The sequence below is a fragment of the Mirounga angustirostris genome, unplaced genomic scaffold (assembly GCF_029215605.1).
Source record: "Mirounga angustirostris isolate CCGP_5_RB_7025 unplaced genomic scaffold, mMirAng1.0.hap1 SCAF_10, whole genome shotgun sequence".
Classification (NCBI taxonomy): domain Eukaryota; kingdom Metazoa; phylum Chordata; class Mammalia; order Carnivora; family Phocidae; genus Mirounga; species Mirounga angustirostris.
In genome coordinates, this window is record NW_026991718.1 from 123,453,475 (window position 1) to 123,477,473 (window position 23,999).

General features: G+C 53.1%; 1 protein-coding gene across 3 annotated transcripts; it reads right to left on the reverse strand.

Annotated features, from left to right (window-relative positions):
* Nucleotides 1-3,548: 3,548 nt before the first annotated feature.
* Nucleotides 3,549-23,431, reverse strand: SDC4 (syndecan 4). 3 transcript variants are annotated; one of them, XM_045885833.3, is made up of 5 exons: nucleotides 23,292-23,431; nucleotides 10,953-11,088; nucleotides 9,843-9,889; nucleotides 8,834-9,032; nucleotides 3,549-5,872 (listed from the first exon to the last, which is right to left on the reverse strand). In XM_045885833.3, the coding sequence occupies exons 1-5, from the start codon at nucleotides 23,358-23,360 to the stop codon at nucleotides 5,721-5,723; spliced, it is 603 nt and encodes a 200-aa protein (XP_045741789.1). In that variant the 5' UTR covers nucleotides 23,361-23,431; the 3' UTR covers nucleotides 3,549-5,720. The 3 variants fall into 3 exon arrangements, with proteins under 3 accessions (XP_045741789.1, XP_064429319.1, XP_064429320.1); XM_064573249.1 differs by lacking the exon at nucleotides 23,292-23,431 and adding an exon at nucleotides 11,389-11,748; XM_064573250.1 differs by lacking the exon at nucleotides 3,549-5,872 and adding an exon at nucleotides 5,882-6,464.
* Between the last annotated feature and the right edge of the window lie 568 nt (nucleotides 23,432-23,999).

The window sequence follows — 23,999 nt, forward strand, 5'->3', positions numbered from 1 at the left end:
TCCTCCTCTCCTCCGCAACCCTGGCTGGTATGTGAAAGTGGGCCATCAGCGCCTCATCCTGGCGAGGGGTGTCCTGGGCTTGGCTGATTTTGTCCTGGAATCTATCTATCTATCTATCCCCTTCTCCTCACACTAATCACTCGTATGTATTTTCAGAGGGATCACCTTCAAACCAAGGAACACAGAGGGGCCCCTGGGTGGCTCAGTCGTTAAGCGTCTGCCTTCGGCTCGGGTCACGATCCCAGGGTCCTGGGATCGAGCCCCAGATCGGGCTCCCTGCTCGGCGGGAAGCCTGCTTCTCCCTCCCCCACTCCCCCTCCTACTCCCCCTGCTTGTGTTCCCTCTCTCACTGTGTCTCTCTCTATCAAAATAAATAAATAAAATATTAAAAAAAAAAACAAAACACACCAAGGAACACAGAGCACACAGTGGCTTTTCAGACAACAGCCATCTTGGAGGCAAAGTTGTATGTTGAAGCCGGGCAGGTTTGGCAAGTTCAAGTCGCTTAACCTCTCTGTGCCTCAGTACCCCCTTCTGTAAAAAGGGTAGTATTTGTTTCACAAGACGTCACGAGGAAGAAAAGAACCAATATATGTAAAGCACTTTCAACAGGGCCTGGCCCACTGTCACCACTTTATAAGGGACCCTTGCTGTCATTGTCATTACTCCAGAAGTACGTTTAGAGGTGATCCAGACCTTGCGCTCCCCCCAACCCCCATTTCACAGATGGGGAAAGTGATGGTGCAGAGGAGGCAAGTGACCTTCCTGTGTTAGTTTTCTTTGTTGTGTAACAAACTACCACAAACGTAGCAGGTTAAAATAACACCTGTCTATTGTCCCACAGTTTCCGTGGATTGGGAGTCCAAGCACAGCTTAGCTGGGTCTTCGGTTAAGGGTCTCCCAAGGCCATAATCAAGGTGCAAGCCAGAACTGACAGGGCAGTCTGTCTGAGGCGAAGGGTCCTATTCCAAGCTCACAGTTGTTGGCAAAATTCATGTCCTTGTAGCTATAGAACTCATGGAAGCTCAAGGCCAACAGGAGAGCATGTCTCTTACCGGGAAGGTTCCAGACCCTCTTATTCGTGCTTTCAAATGATTAAGGTTGGCCCACCCAGGGTAATCTCCCTTTTTACTAACTCAAAAATCAACTAATTTGGGACCTCGATTACCTCTGCAAAATCTCTTCGCCTTTCCTATCTGATGTAACCCCGTCATAGAAGTGGCATCCATCATGTTCACAGATCCTTCCCACTTTCAAGGGGAAGGAATATACAGGTGTCTACAACAGGGGGAAGAATTCTTGGGGGCCACTTTAGAATTCTGACTCTCCCACCCCCCAAAACGACTTATCAAATTCCTGGCAAGGGGGAATCTATTTGGCCCATAGGCCTCCCCATGGCCCATGAAGGAATTGCCCCATACAGGGATCCATGCTTCTCCTGCTTCAGGACAATGGCAAGATCAGAACAAAATGGCTTAATATTGTCTAAAATCAACTTTGCATCCTGTGCCCAATTCTCAGAAATAATATCATCCCAAGTCGCCCTCAGAATTAGTGCTCTAGGGAAATTAAGCCCTGTCCAGAGTTGACCAGCAGCCAGGCTATATGGTAACCAGTCTTTAAGATGGCTTCTAAGGGGTCTTGTCTCCTGAAGGCATTCCTGCCCTCGTGTAGACTCCTTCACAATGAATAGGGCTGACCTGTATGACCAATAGGATACTTCGTGGAAGTGACAGTGTGTGACCTGAGATTTGGCCATAAAAGGCATTATACTTTCCACCTGGCTCCCTTGGATCACTCTCTGGGAAAAGCCAGCCGCTATGTCATGAGGACACACAATCGGCCCTGAGGGTCCACATGGCAAGGAACTGGGGCCTCCTGTCAACAGCCAGCACCAGCTTGCCAACCACCTTGGAAGTGGGTCCTCCAAGCCCGGTCAAGCTTCCAGATGACTGCAGCCCTGCTCAACATTCTGACTACAACGTTGAGACCCCACAACCCCCTAGCTCAGCAGCTCCCACATTCCTTGATCTGCAGAAACTCTGTGAGATAGTGGTCCTAAGCCTCTACATTTGGGCGTAATTTTGCACAGTGATAGGCAATCGAGGGGCCTGCTGGAGCTAATACCTCACCCAAAAGATGGTGCTGATGATGAGAATAAAGTGCCTTTTGTTGAGCACCTCTGCACAGCGAGCTCTGACCCTCCCCCCTGCAGGCCGTTGGCGCGCAAGGGAACGGCTGGTAAAAAACTGAAATCCAAGTCCAGAGGCCCTGAGCCACCGTCTCACATCACCCGACATAGACCTGACCGAGATTTCTGAGGCAGTGCAAATGTTCTGCTTCCGTCTGCATGGCCCAGGGTAGCTGCCGCTGCACGTGGCTGTTGATCACTTGAGATGCGGCTAGCACAACTGAGGAACTGAGTTTTTCCTTTTTAAAAATTAATTTGAACTGCAATAGCCACTTGGCCAACAGCAACTGTACTGGACAGCACAGGTCTAGCAGACGTGAGAAACTTCTGCGAGAACCAAGTTATGAGGAACAGAGATCCACCCAAGCCTCGCGGGACTCAGGAAAACCAGGCATAGTGGGGACGTTGGGAGGGACCTGAGACCAGACTCGCCGCTTCAGAGGGGGTTAGCCGGGCCCGAGCAGCCTCCAATGGAAGGGCCTCGGGCCACATAAACCCTCTGATGGGCAGTGTGGTTGTGGGCAGCCTCCAGAGCCCAAGTGCCTGGGTTCAAGTCAACCGTTGCTAAGTTGGGTCACTTCAGACAAGTCCTGTAACCTCTCAGCGGCAGCGTCCCCATCTGTATAATGGGGACACTACGAGCATCTACTTTGCAGAGTTGCTGTGCCGATGAAGTGGGTTCCCATGTTGAAGCCTAGAATGGGTTCTGGCACACGTGTGTGACGGGAGGGTTTGCTTCTACTGCCCGTTCCACTGTATCCTTCCCGACCCCAGCCAAGCACTGGACAACATGGCACCAAGGTTAGACCCCCAAAGCCCAAGGCCCGGGAATTAAGGCTTAACTCTGCAGACAAGTAAGGGCAGGTCTCCGCCTTGGTAAAAATGCTCTTACCAGGGTCAAGACAGGCATCAATGGGGTCTGCAGAGGCCAAGCAGGCAACATGAGCGATAGCAGGTGGACAGAGACTGTGGCGAGGCAGAGAACCCACGTCTAAGACAGGATCCTGCCTGTGGGCAACTTCCAAACGGGGCCAAGAGGCTGGAGAGGGGCCAAATCTTGAGGTTTTCCCCTCGAGAAGTGGGGAATCTGGACTTATATGGGGAACATCCTCGTTTCTATAGTTGGCACCTAATCCAAGGAATTTTTGTGTTTGTTTTTGAAACAAGGTGCCATCTGAACAGAACACCACGGCAGGCACAAGCCCACAGGCCGCCGTGTGCACTTTCTGCCTCTCCTCTTCTCCACGCCCTTTCTTGGCTTCTTTCGTCTCTGCTATCAAGGGATACAGAACCCAGAAAGGATGACTTCTTACAAACTTTAAAATGACAGAAAATAAAAAAAATGAGAGACAGGCAATCTAGAAAGTACCAGGTTTTATTCTTATCAAAAAAAAAAAAAAAATTAAGTAACAGACAACAGTGTGAGGTGGCTACAAGAGGTGCTCACTCCCAACACAGCCAGAGGGAGAGCAGAGGGGTTGGTGGGGTGGGCAGTGCAGAGGACCCAGCCAGCTGGGACCCTGGGTTGTGGCGGTGAAGGGTGCAGGAGGCAAGGGTGACTCCCCCCGTACCCCAACCAGTGGGGTCAGGAGAAGATGCAGCCTGCCCAGGCTAAGCCACCAGGCCTCTTCTTTGTGGGCGGGGGGCGGGGGAGGGTCACCAATAACAAGATCCAAAGCCAGGGCCCAGTCAGTCCTCCCCCAGCCCCCCTCCCCCTTTGCCCAGAGAGACCAAGGTCACCCCCGCAAGGCTGGGGCTGGGACGTGTTAAGCCAGTTTAGTTCTCCAGCACTGCGGTTCAACAGGTGGACATGGTCCCTACCTGCATGTTCACTGTAGCAGCCATGAACCACATGGGCAAATGAGCACATGAAATGTGGTTAGTGTAAATGAGGAATGGATTTTTAACTCTGGGTGATTTTCACGGATTTGAACAGCCGCACGTGGCCAGCGGCCACCGCAGCGGATAGCACAGCTCTCCAATTTTCTCATAAATTCGGAGAGAGCAAACAAAGGAACACCGGTTGGGCTCAAAGCAGAAGCTAGAAAGAAGGTAGAACTGTCTACCCTCAACTATTCCAGCCCAATCAGGAGAAGGCACCAGGAACAGAGAGAGGAGAGAGAGAGAGAGAGGCAAAAACCCACTCAGCCAAACAAAATTCCACTCACTCAACTATCCAGCCAACTTCAAATGGGACATACCACACTATTTCCTGAAAAAATATATTTATCTATTTTTCTAGAACCAAGGAAGAATAATAATATATTACAAGAAAAGAGATACAAATATTCCCACCATCCCCTAACATTGTATTTTGGGATCTGCTAGAAAACTGTTTCAGCAAAAGCTACTTCTTAGAGGAAGCAGCTTCAGCAAGGGCCAAGGTCACGAGCTGAGGGAGTGTTAAGTATAAAAAAAAAAAAAATGGGGAGGATATTTATTTATTTTTTAAAATTTTATTTATTTGAGAGAGAGAGCACATGAGAGGGGGGAGGGTCAGAGGGAGAAGCAGGCTCCCTGCTGAGCCGGGAGCCCGATGTGGGACTCGATCCCGGGACTCCAGGATCATGACCTGAGCCGAAGGCAGTCGCTTAACCAACTGAGCCACCCAGGTGCCCCCAAAAATGGGGAGGATATTTAAAGAAAAAGAGGAAGAAGGCCCTGTCTGAAGCTATAAATAGTAAAAAAAAAAAAAATTAATAAAAATTATTAAAAATCGTGTCTCCGTCTCTTCTCTCATTTTCAAAAAACAAAAATAAAAAAAACATTAAATACAAACTTAGCAGATACTGTGGAAAGTGCAAGAGAGCGGAGAACATCTCAGCATGGGCACACTCTTGCCCAGGCAGAGGCTCTGCACCAAGGACTGAACCATTCAGAAAAAAATACCCCGCTTAAGATAGATTTGCAAATACTCTGCATATCCATTTCAGTATGAACTTTCAGTTTTTCTTCCCACCCTCCCTCCTTCCCCATCCCCTCCCCCAAATAAAAAAGGTTGATTTCCAGAAAGTCACTTGAAAGAGCCGAGAATGGCCCAAGGTATACCAGACTCCTGTAGTATGATCACAAGTGCCCTGTGACGGACACATGTCAAGGTGCAGATGGTTCTAGTTCCTTCTCCTGGCTCCTTTTCACAAGAGGGAGGGAGAAGGCTGGCTGGGGGCAGAGGCCCAGAAGGACTCCTGTCCCAGCTTCAGAGGGGCTCTGGGTGAGGCATGTTCAGGATAGGGTGTAAGCTGGGCCCACATTTTAAGTGTAAGATTAAGAAATGATCCAATCCCAGACCTGCCTTCAGCAAGGCCAAGTGTAACCCTATTTTTCTGCCGGGACAACCGAGGCCCAGAGAATCAACAAGAGGCAGGCAGGAACAGAAGATGATGTCTCTTCTGACGCTTGAAACATAATCAGAGCTGGAGATGCGGACAGGTCAGCATTAGGTTGCCCTCCCCCTACCCTAACGTCCACCCTTCCAAATCCTTTGGCTTCCCTCCCCATGGAGGTCCAAGCCAGTGCCCAGGTGGGCGCTTCAGGCATAGAACTCGTTGGTAGGGGCTTTCTTGTAGATGGGTTTCTTGCCCAGGTCATAGGTGCCTTCATCCTTCTTCTTCATGCGGCACACCAGCAGCAGGACCAGGAAAACGGCGAAGAGGATGCCCACGCCGCTGCCCACGATCAGAGCTGCAGGGGAAGAATGGGGAGAGCCGTGGGTCAGGACCTCGGGTACACTGCCACTTCCCCCCAGTCAGCTCTCTCACAGCTGGACATGCTCCCCCTTGCTGTTGCTTGTGCTCGGCATGACCTCATTCACAAGACAGCAGGGGGTCACCGTAAGTCACCAAAGACCACAGCGCTAGGGCGGCAAAGCCACCATTCCAATCCGCACCTGCTGGAGCCCACAGCCAAGCACACCCCCCAGCGACAGCTTAGCACTAACTGCGCCGGGAGCCAGCAAACCGGCAGGCTGCGACCATCTGCCCAGACAGACTCCCGGCACTCCCGCGAGCTGAGTGTGCAAGCACCTACACAGACGGACATACGCGTTCTCCATGCACACAGGCGCACGCTACCAAACACAGCTCGGACACGCGGACATGGCCGTGCTGTCTGTCACAATGACACACTGTGGCTCCCCCTCCTACGTGTGCAGCTCGGTGTGTGCTAAGGCCTGAGACCCACTCCCATTACTCATCACTGGCTGTGTGATCGGGCAGGTTCCTTCCTCTCTCTCATTGCAAAACAGAAATCGGAGGACCTTTCTCACGCATCAGTCCTAAGGATGAAATAAATTAACCCCCCAAAAGTGCTTAGAACAATGCATGGCAGAGCCTTGGTACTCACTACTTGTAAACCTTGGTGGTTTATATGTGTGTCCCTAGCACCCTGAACTGGACCCTGGCACAACAGCGAAGTGCTTATGAAATGACTCTCCCAATTCAGCTCAGAGAGGAGCACCGGCCAAGGCTGCCTACTGGCATCAGGCAGATGCGGGCTGCTAACCTCAGGCGAACAGCTGTTTTGCAGCATGCCAGGCCACCTGAAGGGCTCTATCCTGTATGCTGAGGGGGCAGGGACACCTCACAGAATCCTTGCTGTGGCAGATTGAGTCCCCTAATTCGGTCTTCTACGGCTAAGGAGATTAATTTTCCATCCCTGCACATACTCCCAATCTATGCACAGAATGGGGGCAGAATGGAACAGAGGAGCCCAGTAAGGTTCTTTCTTGCTAAAACTCTATATGAGAAAGCAGCAACAAAATGACCCCAGGAAATACAGAAAAAGCACATGGAATGAGGTATCCCAACTCCATGACTGTTTTTATCACCTTTCCCCTCTCATAACCCCAGGCGCCTCTTATCAGGACCTTGGTCAGTGCTGGGACTCTCCACCAGGTTAAGGTTCAAGGGCAGTCTCAAAAGTGACTGTGGTCCTAGGTTCACATGCCGGGGCTACCAGTGCCTAGTTTTGTGACTTTGGACAAGTGATTTGGCTTCTCTTGAGCCTCAGTTTCCTTATCTGTAAGAGTACAGATAGCCAACCATACCTGTCCCATAGGGTTGTGGAGACTCGGTGAGGGGGGGCACATGGATCAGATGGCATCTAGTAAGCACTTGAGAAACTTCCAGGTGCACTGAGATGCTACTGGAATGGAAGGTCCCACCCCAACGAATGCAACAATATAACTTCTCACATGAAGATCTTATGCTTGTCTAATTCTCAATCGGAAGATTTAAGAGATGACCTGGCTTTGGTTCTGTCTTTTGCTATGTGACCCAAGCAAGTGGTTTGCTTTCTCCGGGCCTCGGTCTCCCCATTTATAAGACACACATGGTTGGACTAGATCAGTGGTTTTACATTTTTCTTTAAAAGCAGCAAAACCCTGAGTTGGTGAAAGCAAAACCTTAGGCTGACCCCACATATGCCAGCTAAAAGTGAAACTCTGTGTTTGAAAAAGATGGGGGAGGTTTTTACCAAATATTTTGAAGCTTAGAAGACTAAAAGGTCTCTAAGGGCCCCTCTGGTTCCAAAAGCACCCCCTACCCCTCTTTACATCGCTCAGCAAGTAGCTAAGGTAAAGGAGAAAGAACATTGGCTCCGGTATCAGGAGGCCAGGGTCAGGGCTGAGCTGGGCCCAACGTCACCTGGGGTTATATTCCCAGGGAGCCTTATCTGCAAAATGCAGGGCACAGGGCTCTTTCCTTGTACCTCAAGCCTCCTGGGAGGTGCTGGCCCGGCTGGCTGCCAGGAGACAGGAGTAACCGAGCCTGGGCCCAGGGCAGCCACTCACCAGGCTGGTTCATGCAGACAGGCCCTTGGCCTATAAAACTTGGCCAGAGAGAGAGTTCCCTCTGACAACCCGCCCCCGCGAAGCTTCGGTGATCCCAAAGCTGCCAGGGAAGGAGAGAGGGAGCCGTCCCCACCCCAGATGAAGGCCACACCTGATGCCCCACCCTGGGACAGAGATTCCACAATAGCACACCACATTCAAGAACCCTGCGGCTCTCACGTCAGGCCAAACCCTGAACCTCTCTCCTCTCCAAGGCCTCAGTGTCTTAATCTGTCATATGAAGGATCCCGGTATGCCACCTAGTATGAAAAGTCAGTGAAGACTCAATGACAGATTACACCCACAAATCAGAAAAGCGCTTTCCAGTTGGCCAAATTACTTCAGATTCTAATTTTCATGGAGTTATGATACCAACCCAAGGGGTAGAATTGTACCCATTTACAGAGGAGGAAACTGGGGCTCACCTCCCCACTGGGGTTGGAAAGCTTCTCAGCCAAGGTCACAAGGCCATCAAGTGACAGAGCAGGGGGATGGGGAGCCAGCCTAATGGGCTTTCATGGGAAGTTAACGTTTAATAATTAACTCCCCAGGTACCAACCCCAGGCTGTGCAAATGTTTTTAAAACAAGACCGAAGGACTTAAGGCAAGTGACCGACTCTCAGGCTGTTCTTTAGAAGCCTTTGATATGCAATTCTTCCTCGGCTCCACCAGGCCACTCATCCACTCAGAGCCAGCCCCTAGGGAGGTGTAGTCCTTGAGTCTCCAGGGTACCCTGGGGCCCGAGGCATCCGTGTCTACAACACTATCTCCCTCTGAGTCCTCTCCCCCTCCTAAGTCTCTGGTGAGGAGCTTACCTGCCAGAACCTCTGTCCTCTCAAAGATGCTGCTGCCCTGCGCAGTGCTGGACATGGACACCTTGTTGGACACGTCCTCGTCCCCCTCAAAGGATGAGATCCTTTTTGGGATGACCTCGTTCTCCTCCAATTCCTTGGGTTCGGTGGGGACCCAACTCCCAGGCCCTGCCCTCTCAGGGATAAAGTTATCGAGAGGCACCTGCATGGGGTGGAAGGAGGAGAGACAAACACTCAGCGTGGTCTGGGGACGAACCTGGGGCAGGGGACAGAAGCATTCAGCCAGGGAGGGAGTCTGTTTTGCCATCTTGCTGGCTGAACCAGGGGGTCCTGGGACAGAAAGCAGCACCAAACTCTCAACAACGATGCCATCGAAGGCTCACCCTCCACCTTTCCAGGTCTGTCCCAAATGGGGAATGAATAATGTGACCAAGGGCGCAGGGAAGCACGTGATCCCACTCACTGCTGGTCAGTGGGTATTCGAGAATCACCACCCTGGAGGGCAGTGTGGCAGAGCTGCAGAAATTGCTTGGGACCCTGTCCCAAGGAGCTAATCAGAGGTTTGAGTCAAAGAAGCTTGCTGTAGTGTTCTAATTTTAGAAAATCAGAAAATCAGAAACAACATTTCCATCAAAAAGGGAAAAGCAGTGAACTATGATGATGCGGCCTATAAAAATGAATAGGAAGCACATTTAATCATGTGAGGAAATAAACTCACAAACTCCTGACCACTTTATATACACAAAACTGTATATACAACTTGATATTAATGTTGGGAAATACCTAGAAATGCACAGAAAAGGGGCTGGAAACACATCTAAGTGCTGACAGTGATTATCCCCTGCCGGGAGGACGGCCTACCCATGACCCACAGCGGTGCCTGCCCCCAGGGAGCCAGAGCCCCGAATAAAAGCTTTCTTGCAGAGAGAGGTTAGACCCTCACTTATGGGCCCTTCTCAACAGGTGTAGGAGAGGAGCAAGTGGGGAGAGGCAAAAGCATGTAATTACTCACCAGAGGATGGATTACTTCGGGGAAGATCTGGGGGTCCTCTGAGTCATCTGGAAGGTCAGAAAGGCTGAGTGTGAGGTCACTTCCCCTTAGATAAAGGACCTCCCCCTTCTTCAGCCATGGCTAGGCCCTCAAATGCTCAGTGTACAGCAAGTGACCATTCCCACCCCAGCTTCAGTCACCTCCTCTGTAAAATGGGCTCCGAAGACTGGGCTCTCTGGTTCTTTCACAAGTGCTCAGCAGGTAGCTGAGCAGATGCTGTCAGCTCCAAACCCCTGCTCCATAATGTATGGATCCAGGGACCACTAGCATCCCCTGGGTGCCGGCTAGAAATACAGATTCCTGGGCCCACTGAATCAGTCTGCATTTTCATAAGATCCCCAGGGGATTCCTTTGAGAAGACTCTAGACTGTAATATTAAATATTAGAAATTGCAGCATTGAAATATATCCTGAGTGCTCCGTATATGTGCCAAGAGAGCTTTAACTCAGTCCAATCCCCAACACACTGATTTACTATTTTACAGATTTGGAAACCAAGGCTCAGAGGTCACAGAGATCATCACAGCACTCTGTACGGAGGAAGGATGCTTCTGTGCAGCAGCCTGAGCCAGGGAGTCACAGAAGACCATGAACAGCCCTGCCCTCCCCGCCCCCCCCCCCAGTCCAGCCACCCAAGGCCTGCACCCCTTCACCCATGCCCCCCTCTGAAGCAGGAGCTTGTTCCTGGGTCCCCACTCACACCTCTGCCCACACATGCTCCCAGGCTTTTGAGCTGCTCCTTTTCCTTTTCATAAGAAGAAAACACTATCAGTTCTTTCCAGCCCCACACCCACTAGGCCCCCAGCCACAGGCAGACAGGTCCAGGCTGGTGCTGAGAAAACCTAGAGCTACAAATGAACTCCAAGCAACAAATAACTCACCCAAGGAGGGTTGTCAGGGATGGAAAAGGGTTGATAGTTACTTTTGTTTCCTCTTTTCTGAGAGGGGAAGAGCACTGTTGGAAACCCCCCACACAAATCCAAGTCTCAAGGCGAGCTCACTACCCTGTGCTCGGTAAGGCCACTTTCCCTCCAACCCCATGAGCCCAGGCTGCCCACCAGATCCTCCATACCCAGATCTCCAGAGCCAGACAGCTCAAAATCATCAGGTTCCTGCCCAGGCCCCCCAACATCCTCGTCATCTGGTAGGGCCCCAGAAAAGTATCGGCCTTCTAGGTCTTGGGGGTCGATGACTTCGGTCTCTCGGATCTAGGGTGAAAAAGGGAGTCACGTCAGCCACATCGGTAGCCCCCTGGTGCTCTACAGCAGCCCCTGAGCCCCAAAAGGCAGTGAAGTGGGCATTCAGTAAGATAACCTGGGGTGCTGGAAGGTAATCAGGCCAGAACCTGGAGACCACCCCTCCTGGTCCCTAACTTGCTGTGTGACCTTAGGCAAATCTCTTTCCCATCCTGGGCTAATAAAAATCATAAAGTTGGTAATAATCAGAACATTAAATATTACTAGGTACTATTGACTAAGCAATTAGTATGTGTAAGTCCCTGTTCTTACCACCAAAGGCATGTCTTTAACCTCATTTTACAAAAGAGGAAACTGGGAATTTCCTTCTGATACAAGTAGCAGGTCGAAAAGAGAGAATTCAGCATCGAGCTGCCTGAATGCAGAACCACACAGGCTTGAGGATATGACGCTCCAGGGTTCTAGGATGCAAATAAAGTCACAGCTGATTCACCCGAGGCAGGGAGAGGGCTGCTGGCTCTGGTCTTGCCCAGTCCAGGACATCTTTCCCAGCTGACTCAGACTGGGCTGGGACAGCCAGGGCTGGCTCACTCACGCCCCAGGGCAGCCTCAGGCCAGGCACTGCAGACCTGGTGACTCACAAGTACGTAAGCACACTCTTGTACTCAGCTTTCCAGCATCTCCCATAGATCTCTTCTGTACCAGCACAGGGGAGGGCAAGAGAGGCATCCTGTGGATGGACCACCCACTCCAGCACCCACAAATGTCCTCAGCCCCTACCGCACGGGGACCCAGCCCATCACATCACAGCAGAATCTTAAACCCCACTTCCACCAAGAAGCTTTCAAAGGGAAAGTACAAGGTCCAGGGAGGCAAAAACTTCCCCAAGGTCCTATAAGTACATCAGCTACTCTGTTCCCATTCCCCAGAGCTCACAAGGGTAGGAAACATTCAGAATGCTTACCACCTTCCTCTTAGCTCTGGGGCTGAGGCTTCCCAAAGAACAACAGCCCAGAGCAAAGTTCATTCCCCCCCCCCCCCATTAACTCAAATACTAAAGTGCCTGCTATTTGCCAAAAGAGTTAGGGTTTCAATGAAGTTCAATACACATTCTCCTCTTACATTCTCCTCTAAACATTACATCTCCTCTAAACATTCTCCTCTTCTTTCCCAGAGCCCCTAACTGTAGGATATTGGGGCTCTGCTCAGAACCACCAGAATTCCAGTTACAGAGGCCAGGGAGGTCCCATGCTCTCATTTCACAGAATCTGAGAGAATCTGAGCTCTGGACAAGGCAGTGACTTGCCTAAGGTCGCATAACTGAGTCAGCCAGACAACTCAGAGCGGAGAGGCCAGGTGTCTTTTTGACTGCCCCAGGCTGTCCTTCACCCAGCTAAGACTGCCAGTGACACCAGGGAAGGGGGTAGCCCGAGGAGGAATATCTGTTCCTAGGACCAGGTAAGCATTGCAGGAGAGGCCCAGGCTCTGTACTTCCTCCACTGGCTTCTGGGGAGAGGTGGGCAGGACCTGACTGTCATGCCCTCTTCCACCCCCGAGAGGGCAGAGGCTGGATTCCCGGAAGGGAGGAGGGTCAGGCCAGGGGAGAAGGCAGTGGGCACACAGCCCTCTTCCACCGGATGGGAGACTCTTTGCTGAACACTGGGCACACATGGGGGTGGGGAGCCAGAAGGGGTTAAGCCCTGGCTGGGGATGACTTCATGACTTGGGAATCAGGAGCTGCTGAGCTGCTGGTGTTGGAATTCCAGCCCCCGCACACAGCCCCGTGCCTGTGGCTTCGGTCTGGCAGCTTGGGAGGAAGGCTCCTCCGTGGTGGTTGCAAAACTGTCCCCTAGGGTGAGGTCCCTGGGCTCCTACCCCCATCTCCTGCCGCGAATTCCCCCAGGGCCCAAATCTGAAAGAGCAGGACCTTTTGAGCCCTCAGCAAATGAAGTACGTCCTCCTGATAGATCTTGTGCAGAAGTGGGCAGAAGTGGAACGGGGGCCTCAGAAAGGTTAAGTGGCTTGCCCAAGGTCACATCGGCAGAAAGTGGCCACACTGGACCAGAACCCAGGCCTGGGTCACTCAAGCCTTTAGTCACATGCGAATGAACACCTGCATGAACACGCATGTACACAGAGTGCCCGGCCACCCAAGCTGGGAGGGAGCCCTGTCAAGTGGAGGTCAAATCCAGCCCAGCAGAGAAAAAAGGTACTTTGGCCACTTGTCGACCTGGCCTGGAGACTCCCATGGGAGTCACAGCTCCAAGTCCTCCAGACAGGGGCTGGGGTCCCAACGCTGGGCAGTTTCAGGCGGGAGACCCGCCCCACAGGGTTCTTATTCCCCGAAGCCCTGGAATGTTGTTTACACATCCTGCCCTTCTTTTACTATGTGAAAGTGTTAAGGGGTGTTTCAAAACAACCCACGGGATTAGCATGCTGATTGGCTGACAGTTACTAGCTCCGTTTCTCATTAGCCAGACAGAGGCGAAGAGAGGAGGCAGGTATGGTGGTCTCGAAACCAAAGATGAAACCCAGATTCACTGGCAGTTCAGCCCTCTTAGGGGTCGCCTGGTGATCCCTCCCCCTTCCTTTCCATACCAGGTTCCTGGGGAGGATAAACGGCTTGGCTAAGGTCGCACCAGGGGTCAGGGGCACGGCCAGGGGTAGACCCAGTCAGACACCTATCCTGGGGCTCTCCAGGCTGCATTACAGGGGCCCATGTGCCTTCCTCCAGCAAGTCCAGGGCCTGGAAGAAGCTTTGTGGGGCGTACCCATGGGAGGGCACAGGAAAGCGGATCTTTCTTCCACTCCAGAAGCACCCTCTCTGTTCCTCTCTGCCCATGACTCCTGACAAGAGGGACATTCCCACGTGGGAACCCTTTAAGACTAGGTCAGCAATGGGCAAGCATTATGGGCAAGCATCCCTTTGTGTGTATGGGCATGCCAACAGCCCTCCCTTGCCTTACCTGCTTTGCAGACAAGGCCCATTCAGTCTGGGGTACATCTGAAGAATGAGGCCACTCAGCAGCCAGACCCAGCCTTGACCAGAGAGGACCTGATCCTGCTCCCAGCTGAGCTACCCGTCTATTCTCCACTCACCCCCACCCCTGCCTGTGGATTGTGTGTTCACACAGGCACCCTCTCTGGGCCCTCGGGTCTCTTTTCTCACAGACCACAACAGAAATAGGTCAGTGGGCCTGGGTCCCACAGACCTGCTTGCCCCAGGGCTGGTGGACACCTGGGGTTGGTGCCTGGGGGTTGAGATGCTGAATGCCTTCCCAGATTATCCACAGAAGAGGGGGTAGGTGCTGTTTTGTTCCAAAGGAACTAACACCTGCCAACAGAAGGTATCCGAGGTCACTGAGCCCAACGGTCTCATTTTATAACCCAGCAAACAGATTAAAAGACAAGGGACTTTGCCAAGGTCACCCAAGCACTTGGCAGCAGAGCTGGACTTAGAACCTAGGTCTCCTGGCTTGAGGCTGGAGTTGTCCTCCCCGCCCTGCTTCAAGGATTTTGGCTGCAAAACAAAGGGTCTCAGCAAACCCACAGGCCACAGCTGTCACTCCAGACATATTCCGCATCCAGTCCTTACACTATAGGCACGAAGCTAGGAAAAGGTCACCAACCCTATCCCAAAGTCCTACAGCTTCAGTCACCAGGGAAAAGCATAGGGGCTGGGGTGACTAGCTCAAGTATCCACCACGAGCCAGGCACCAAGCTGGAGTCTTCCCTTTATGAGCTCATTTGCAACGGCCCAACGGTCTTGTAACGTGCTCCAACCATTTTGCAAGAAACTCAGGTGCAATAGTCATTTATCCAAAGTCACACAACTAGAAAGCAACGGACCTGGGGTTTGAACCTAGATCTTTCTCAAGACCATGCCTCAGCCACAACCAGATTTCTCACTGCCACCCTCGCGTCTCCTCTCCACCCCGACCCCACACTGCCAGGCCAGGCTCCACCAGGGAGCAAACAAAGGTGAAACTGATATTGCTTAAACAAAAGAACAAAAACTTGGCTGGGGCACCAGGGAGAAGTTCAGGGTCAAGGCCTGGTTGGCTGGTGGGAGGAAAAGAGGGAGGAGAGCCTCCCCCTCCCCCCACCCTCCCCCAGCTCTGCCCTCAGGCTCCTCCCCAGCAGAGGTAGGGTCAGGGACACACTTGACCCTTCTTTCAGGAGGTGAGACCAGAAGACAACTGTGCAAGCCAAATTCAAGGGGGGGTGGGGGAGCAAGGACACTGGGCTCCAGCTACTGAATCCACCAGAGTGATTCTGACCGGAGATCCCCAAAAGCAACCTCTGGTACAATCACTGTCTTCCCCCATCCCCCTTTCTGAAGGGTCAGATACCCCCCAGAATGAGCAAATCAGAGATCTACACCTCGGCAGAAAGGAAGGATCTGCCAGCAGAGTGGTGACCCACAAGCAAAGTACAGTCTGGCCACTTCCTAACTGCAGGAGTCTTGGAGTCTACGTCACATCTTGAACCCTCAGCTTTCTCTTTCGGTACCCAGGGCTAGGAGCACCCTGCAGGATGATGAGGATTAAGTGCAATGCATTAGTGTGTGCAAGGAATCCAGCATATGGCCTGGTACACAGCAGGTGCTCAATGAGTAGCAGCTATTATCAATCCCCACCTGCCTCCCTTCTGGCTAAAGGGATTAGTGCTCAAACGGTCAGAGAGACCTGGGACAAGCTGTGGAAGCAGCTCCCCTGCTAGAAAGAAGGTGGTCAGTGGATCGGGGTGCGGGGGAGGGGGGGAGGGCTGTGCTTCGCAAATCGTGAATAAACACCTATAATGGGTATTTATTTTGCTTCTGGGACAACCGACCAGGTCCCTTGCAATTGCAAAGGACCCAGAGATGGGCAGAGACCACACAACTTGGAGCACTCGTTCTAAGGCGACAGAGGCATAGGAAACGCAGTTGTATTTTTCCAAAAGGAGCAAACGGAAGTGACCAGAGACGCCTGACATTCTACTGGGGGACCTGTACCCCCCGGGGTATTTACTGACCTGCCCTGGGGACAAAACAAAACAAAAAAATCCAAAAGGCAAAAAGAAACCACACACAGCCAGTGCTCTGGTACCTGGAGGGTTAAACCAGGTCTGGGGGTGGGGGGTGGGGCTGGGGGGGGTATCGAATGTCAGCTCTGCCCACTCCAAGGTCGGATTACTCTGAACACAATCACTCAGGAGAGAAGCCAGGCCTGGCACTGCCAGCAGCCAACTTTTCACCAACCCCCCCCCCCAGGGCAAACCATTCCACAGCAAGGGCTCCAGGATGCTGGGGTGCCAGCTAGGAATGGGGCTGGGGGTGGGGTCCTGCATTCTGGACATCCTCCTGCCAGCAGGTGATGGAGATTTCCCCACTGGGCCTCAGTTTGCCCACCTGTAAAAGGTTCTCAAAGAGACAAGCCTCTGTCTGTCTCAGGGCCTGGTAACCAAGCTGGGCACTGCTCCGATTACCGCTGGAGACAGCTGGGAGGGGGCTGGCTCCCCAAGGGCCGCAGAGACAGAAGTGCATTGAAGCTGGGACTTGTAATCTAGGCAGCAGATCCGAAGTCCCTGCTGGATCTACGGGCGGGACGTAAACAAGCCTCCTGTGTTCTCAAGAGCAAAGTCGATAGCCTTGTCTCGGCTGATTAGATCAGCCCTGGGTGCTGGCTTCCTGCCCCTTCCCAGCCTCCCCCTTCCACAACCCGCCCCCGTGAGGAAGCCACTGCTCCAGACCAGGTCAGTCTGTCCCACAGACGTCTCCCAGCCGGTCTTTCCCCGGGCAAGGAGTGTCCCCACTCCCTGTGACTGGCCACGGGTCATCCCTGCCCCCATGGCCTGAGGTCCGAGTGGTACAGCCAGCCCTGCAGGCCTGGCCGCGACCAGCGGGCTCCACCAAGTCACTGTTTCCACACTCACCAGCCCTTCCCTGCCTCCCCTTTCCATTACCCCAGGTGTCACCTGACTAGCCAGCCTCTGTGCCAGAGAAAACTGGGGCAAGCGGAGCTCCCAGCCTACAGGGTGGGGGAGGGGAGAGGCAGACTGGGGGGGGGGGTGAGTAGGAGGGACTGGCCAGAGGGTGGGGGAGGTAACTGGGGGCACAGACGAGGTGGTAAAAAGTAGCAGGGAGGGGCGCCTGGGTGGCTCAGTCGTTAAGCGTCTGCCTTCGGCTCAGGTCATGATCCCAGGGTCCTGGGATCGAGCCCCGCATCGGGCTCCCTGCTCTGAGGGAAGCCTGCTTCTCCCTCTTCCACTCCCGCTGCTTGTGTTCCCTCTCTCGCTGTCAAATAAATAAAATCTTTAAAAAAAAAAAAAAAAAAAAAAAGTAGCAGGGATGGTAGGGGGTACCGTAGAAGGCCAAAGCTGGGAAGAACTGTTCAAATCACAAAGTGATCTCCTGGGGACTCCTGGAGCCCTCTGGAAAGGATAAAAAAAGTTTTGAACCCCAAGAACTGTAACTATCGGTTTACATTTTTGGCATGCACTCAGATACCACCTCCCTGAAGCCAACATCTGGCCCCGGGGAAGAGCCCTCGTCTAGCCACTAAGAATAAACCAAGATCAAGCCAGCACTTAACAAGTTTGCCAAACACCGATTATGACCCTTGAGTGACACAGGGGTGTTTTACTGAGGACACACTGGTGAAGTGACTTATTAACTAACTGCATGTCCTTGGGTGAGCAGCAGAGCCGGGATGGTGACTCAGGTTTTTCTGGCTGTGAAATGTACCCACTTCCAGTCACCCTGCCTCTAGCAGACAGGGCCAAAGGGCCTGGCCAGGTGCAGGGACGTTCCTGAAGGTCACCAGTGAGTCAGGCTTCCAGTACTACTAGGGTTAAATCAGGCCCCAACTGTTGACACAGGCCTTCTCCTCCCTCTCTAGGGGCCCATGTACTGAAAATCTACCGTCTTTTCAGACACTGTACCTTCCCGGCCACCATCAAATCCCCTCTCCAAGGCCAGAGTGCTCCTTGCAATTCACTCAGCCTCCGTAGGCCTAGAAACTCTGCCCCTCCAACTGAGGAGGGTGACCCTGTTCTGGGCTTTGTCCAGGTGGTCCTGTACCCTTAGCAAACCCCCATCCCCCTCCAGGCCGCAAACAGCTCAGCGAGGGGTTCCTACAGATCCCAGCAGGAGGGGTGGGGCTGCTGAGAACTGGTTCTTTTTTTTTTTTTTTAAAGATTTTATTTATTTATTTGAGAGAGAGAGAATGAGAGAGAACACATGAGAGGGGATAGGGTCAGAGGGCAAAGCAGACTCCCTGCCAAGCAGGGAGCCCAATGCGGGACTCAATCCCGGGACTCCAGGATCATGACCTGAGCCGAAGGCAGTCGCTTAACCAACTGAGCCACCCAGGCGCCCAAGAACTGGTTCTTGTTTAAATATAAACAGATCTGATAATTAGCAAACAGCCCACTTCTGAAACAAACAAACAGGAGATTTGAACTCTATCGGCCCCACCCTGGACTCCTCCCTTCCCACCTTGCAGCTGTTGGGAGGGAAGGATTGTTCCAAGGGCCCTGGGAGTGGGATCCTCAAAGGTACAGGGCCACCTGGCATCCCTGTCACTAAGAATGCGGCCTCCCAGTGAGATTTACCTGCAGCCTTGTCACCTCCTAGCAGCCTCACAACTCCCAGGAAGCAGAGGCCAGGGAGACTGGGTGACATGCCCACAGCCATGTAGCTAGTAAGGGATGGACTTCACAACCCTGCAAGTTAGGTCTGCCGGGCCCCAGCCACTTCCAGACAGCAAAAAGAGGGCATCGGAGAAATCAGAGGTTCCTGAGGTGTGCCATCGTATGTGGGCTGCCCCAGCCCTGCTCTAGGAGCTCAAGAGCTTTCAGGCAAACAAAACGCTACCTTCTCTGCACAGGTCCGAAGACCAATTCTGAAGACTGGCTGAATTCGCACCCTGTCAAAGCCCACCCGTAGGCAAGGCACTGGGAAGGTCTGAGGCCTAGGACTAGCATTTCCTGTACATCCCCTCAAAGACTGGGGCGCTGAGACACTATCTTTAATGGGCTCTCAGAGGACAAGGTAAACTCTGGAGCCCATTCCAACACCCCCACCAGAGTCATCCTATGAGCCAAGAGGTTGAAAGGAAATGGGGGACTCAGGCCAGCCACCACTCTCCTCCAGTGAATCACAGGCCCTGTCCAGCCCCTTCCCCCGATTTTAAATGGTCATTTGGAAATCACACCCAGCAGTCCAGGAGGCTGAGAACAACTAGGAGCCAATTCCTCCCAAGAGGGAACTGGGGCGGGAAGCCCAGCCTGGCTCTCCATGACTCCTCATTCAGGACAGCCCAGCACTCCAAGTCCTTGGAAAAGCCCTCTGTTTCCAGGAGCTGGGGATGGCGGGAGCTGAATGTCTCCACCCCCCAGCTTCTCCTCTTGTTTAGGATCTTTACCAAGGGGACCAAGAAAGCATCCCTCCCCCCACGGGTGTGTTTTCAGGGCAGGAAGGACCCTTGGAGGGCTTTAGTCCAAGGTGGGCTTATTATAGAGTTGGGGACACGGAAACCCAGAGGTAGGGCACATTTGCTCAAGGTCACCTTGCAGTTCAGAAGCAGAACTCAAGTTATCTGCCTTCAAACCCAGCCAATTTCCTCATATGGAATGTTCTCTGAAGATGCTCAAAACCAGACTCCTTGTATTATCAGAGAGACCTGGTTCTGACCTTGGCAAGCCACTGTCTACCTCTGAGCATCAGTTTCTTGTAAAAATGTAGATAATAAAACCTACCTCACAATATCCCTGGAAGACCTTCCTATTAGTGATAAATAACCTCAATGCACCTTTTAGAAGGAAGTTACATGCATGAAGTTATTCATTCATACAAACATTTCCTGAGTACTAACTAAGGGACAAGTATTTCACTGAAGATGAATAGAGCAGAAATCCTCCCACCCCCACGCCCTCGCCCGGTGTGGGTGGAAGTGGTATGTGTGATGGGGATGGGGAGGGCTGGGCTTACGACTCAGAATTTGGTGGGATATATGTATTAATTATCTCACAAACTAAGTTTCTTCAAGGGAGAGAATGCCTTAGATGTCTAAGGTTTCTACAGTCCCTTTCAAAGAGTAGGTATTTAATTATTAACAGAATACTTGGGCTGAAAATGGCATTCAAGGTCATTTGTTTCAAACCCCATTTTACAGATGGGGGAATATCAACCTCACAGAACCCTCTAAACCATGGCCCAAATATCCTTAGTGGTTCTCTGGGCTTCTAAGAATTCCAAAGAGCTCTCACTGGCCACTCAAGGGTCCCAGAGCCCCTGGGCTTCTGCCCCACTGCTACCTCGGTACAATCAAGGAGAGAATTCTCAAGGAGACCAGAAACATCTCTAAGCTAAAATACACTTCCCCAGAACCCACTGGGCCTGGTGCCACATCAGCAGGCTGTGCCTCTGGGGAGCAACACCTCTGGGGGGGTGGTCTGGCTCCCCAAACAAGGTTATCTTTAATTGGCTGGAGAAGGAGTGGCAGGAAGGCAGTTCAGGGGAATGCTCCCAGCTGGACAGGAAGAACTGGTTTGGGATAGCAAGCCCTGCCAGGGAAGAGGCTGGCTGCTCAGACTGGGTTCCCTTCCCAAAACTTGTGGCACCAAGCCCTCGGGGTGGGGGTAGGGTACCATCCAAGGGGAGGGCAGGCCTTTGGCTTAAACCTAAAACTTGGGGAGGGCCTCAGTAGCACTATTGGAGGGAGACCTCAGTGCCCTCATCTGTAAAGTAGGCATAATATAATCCCCACATGCTGGGCTTTTCGTGAGGATAAAATGCACCAGACCTGGCATTTGGAAAGCACTCAACAAATCATAACTGCAATCAGAAAATCCCTTCTCCCGGGGCGCCTGGGTGGCTCAGTCGTTAAGCATCTGCCTTCCGCTCAGGTCATGATCCCAGGGTCCTGGGATCGAGCCCTGCATCGGGCTCCTTGCTCTGCAGGGAGCCTGCTTCTCCCTCTCCCACTGCCCCCGCTTTGTTCCCTCTCTCGCTGTGTCTCTCTCTGTCAAATAAGTAAATAAAACCTTTAAAAAAAAAAAAAGAAAGAAAGAAAATCCCTTCTCCCTGGGCCTGTTTTCTCCACCTGCAAAAAGAAGGCAGACCTCTCCATCATATCTATTCAGCTATGACTAGGTCTGATTTTTCCGGCCACAACCTTGGCAGGAAGGGGACAGGGGAGGGAAAGGGGGAAGCCCTGTGACCCAATTAGAGGTGGAAGGTCTGTGACATTCGCCAGGACACCTCTCTCCGGAAGCAGCTGCTCAGGGCCTACTTCTCCCCAGCTGATGGGTCACCATGCGCAGGGCTGACCCAGCTGCCCTTCCCCAAACCATATCCTTCCGATGGCCCCCAGGACACAGCTGTCTGCTGCTCACCCTGAAGCACCTGCAGACTCAGCAGCCCCTGAACCGGGACTGCCATGTGACTGTCCACGCAATGACCTCACAACCTCCCGGGCCTTTCTTTTTCCCCCCACACACTGCCCAGGCCAACAGGACCCAACCTGGCATTCCTTCAGCTGTCTCCCCAGCTGCTTGACTCCAACACATCTCTCAGCGCCTAGTTCAGAGCATCGTACCAGGGAGCAGCAGGTGTAGGTTGGAGTCCTGGCTCAGACACTAACCTTTCGGTCAGGTTGCCCTTAGTTTGGGGAAGTCATTATCTCACTCTGGGCCCGTTTCCTTCCACCTCAGAATTTCCTGAGGCTGGCCAGCCCCCAATCTCAACAGATTCTAAACTCTTGAGTTACCTGAGGATGGGACAAGGGCAGCCACTCAGAAAACATCAGACTGCAGCTTATCATAGGAGCAGGAACTTGGAAGCCTGGCTGCCTAAATTTGAATGACTCAGACCCTTATTTGCTGTGCGACCTTGGGTAAGTCAGCTAACCTCCTCAGCCTCAGGACCAATTTAAGAACAGTAAACTGCCGGGTTGTCAGAATTAAGCTAGTTGACAGGCCCTTAGAACAGCCAGTAAAAAGCTATTAGAACACCATAAAGCACACCATAAGCGCTAAATGTTTGCTATCATCACTGCTGGCCTGCAATTGTGCTGGCAGGTTATTCTCAGGGTCTCATTCCTCAACAGAAGCTGCCAGGCAGACAGGACTTTTCCCTAAGCCCAGAGAAAAAGAAGTCCCATAAAGGAATCGACAATGATTAAACTCCACAGACTTGCTCCCCCTAAAAACGGGGTCTTAAGGGCATGAAGGGGGCACAGAGCTGGGGTTCTTGGAGGGGGGTCCGATAGCCTCTCCCATCAATTCCCGTCCACCCAACCTCCTAGATGAAATTGCCACCCTCCTCCCCCCACTGGCCGCTGGGATGAATGGAGCTTCTGGTGGCCTACGGCTTTGTAAACTAGGACAGGGAACAGCGGGCAGTGAGGAGAGCTTCTCGGGGCTGAGACCTTCTCTCCCCCAAACCCCTTTACCCCACTCAAGGTGGGTACTCCGATTTCCCGTGCGCAGTTCAGCAGAAATAAACAGTATTCTCGCAGAACGCAGAGGTTCAACTCTTTGATGAAGTGCTGAGCCCAAACCATCCCTCCCGTCCGCTCTTGAAGTATCAAGAGTCCCAACTTTGTAGGGACCCTAAAGAAGCACTGGTCATCTCCTGCGGCGCTCCCCCAAGCCCGTTGTGCAGATGGGGAAACTGACACTCAAAAGGGGCAGGGCCTTGCTCTGTCACAAGCCAGTGGCAGGGCTGGGGCCAGACCTGAGGTCAGGGCTCAGTTCTTCACTCCCCGGTGTGTGAAACATGGCCCCCGCACACCCGAACCCCCTCCCCGTTCCGAGTACACGCAGCCCCCTCGTCCCCAGGCCCTGTAGGATTCTAGAGCCGCAGCTGTGGGAGCTTACGGAGGGCGAGCAGGGGGGATCCAGGACTCGGAGCCTGCCCCAAGATCACCAGGGAAGGGCGCGAGTGTGGGGGGAGAAGAGGTGACACCGGCTTAGTCACGTCCGAGCCTGGAGCGCGCGGCGGGGCCGAGGCCAGGGGAGGCGGGAAGAGCAACAGGCTGGGGCGCACGTTCGCGCGGGGGAGCCACCCCGGCCCGGCGCCTCCCCGTGACCCCAGAGCCAAGTTTCCAGCAAAGTTTCCCCGGCCTCGGCGTCTAGCTGGGGAAGGCGCGGCCCCCTGAACCCCCTTTTCCAGGCCCCCAGGAACAAAGGAGGCACCGGGCCGCCCCCCGGGGTCCCCCAGTTCCTACCGATTCGGCAGCGGTGGCGGGGGCGCCCACGAGGAGCAGCAGCAGCGCAAGCAGGCGGGCGAGAGCCATGGTACCGCGGTCCGCACAGGGCGCGCAGGCGAGTGGCACGGGCGGGCGTGCGGCCCCGTCTTATAGGCGGTGGCCGGCCCCGCCCCGGCCCCGCCCCGCCCCGCCGCCGCACCCCGCCCGGAATTCCCCTGCGAAAGCTGGGCCTCGGGGCGCTGCGCCCGCCCACGCGGCTGGAAACCCCGAGGGATCCGCCCGGCGCGCGCCCGCCCGCTCCCGATCAACCCCGAGTCTCTGTCCCGTTTATTTCTTTGATGCCCTGCCAGGCAGGTCCCCAGAGATCACTGCGTCTAACCCCGTTTTATACCCGGGGAAGTTGAGGACAGGGACTTGCCCAGGGGCTTCAGTTTAGACCAGCCCTCCTTAAACCCGGTAACGCTCCCCTCGGAGGGTACGGAACACATTCCAAACGGGACGTGAACATGCATAGCCTTAAGGGGTCAGTAAACGTTTTCTTTAAAGAGCTAAATGTTTTCGTCTTTGCGGGCCATTCGGTCTCTTGCAATACTTAACTCAAACTCCAAACTCCGGCATCGTAGCTCGAAAGGAAAGCATCCTTGTTTTGAATTTTCCCCCAATCATTTAAAAATGTAAAAGCCATTCTTAGCAGCAGGCTGAACAAAAACAACCAATGGGCAGACT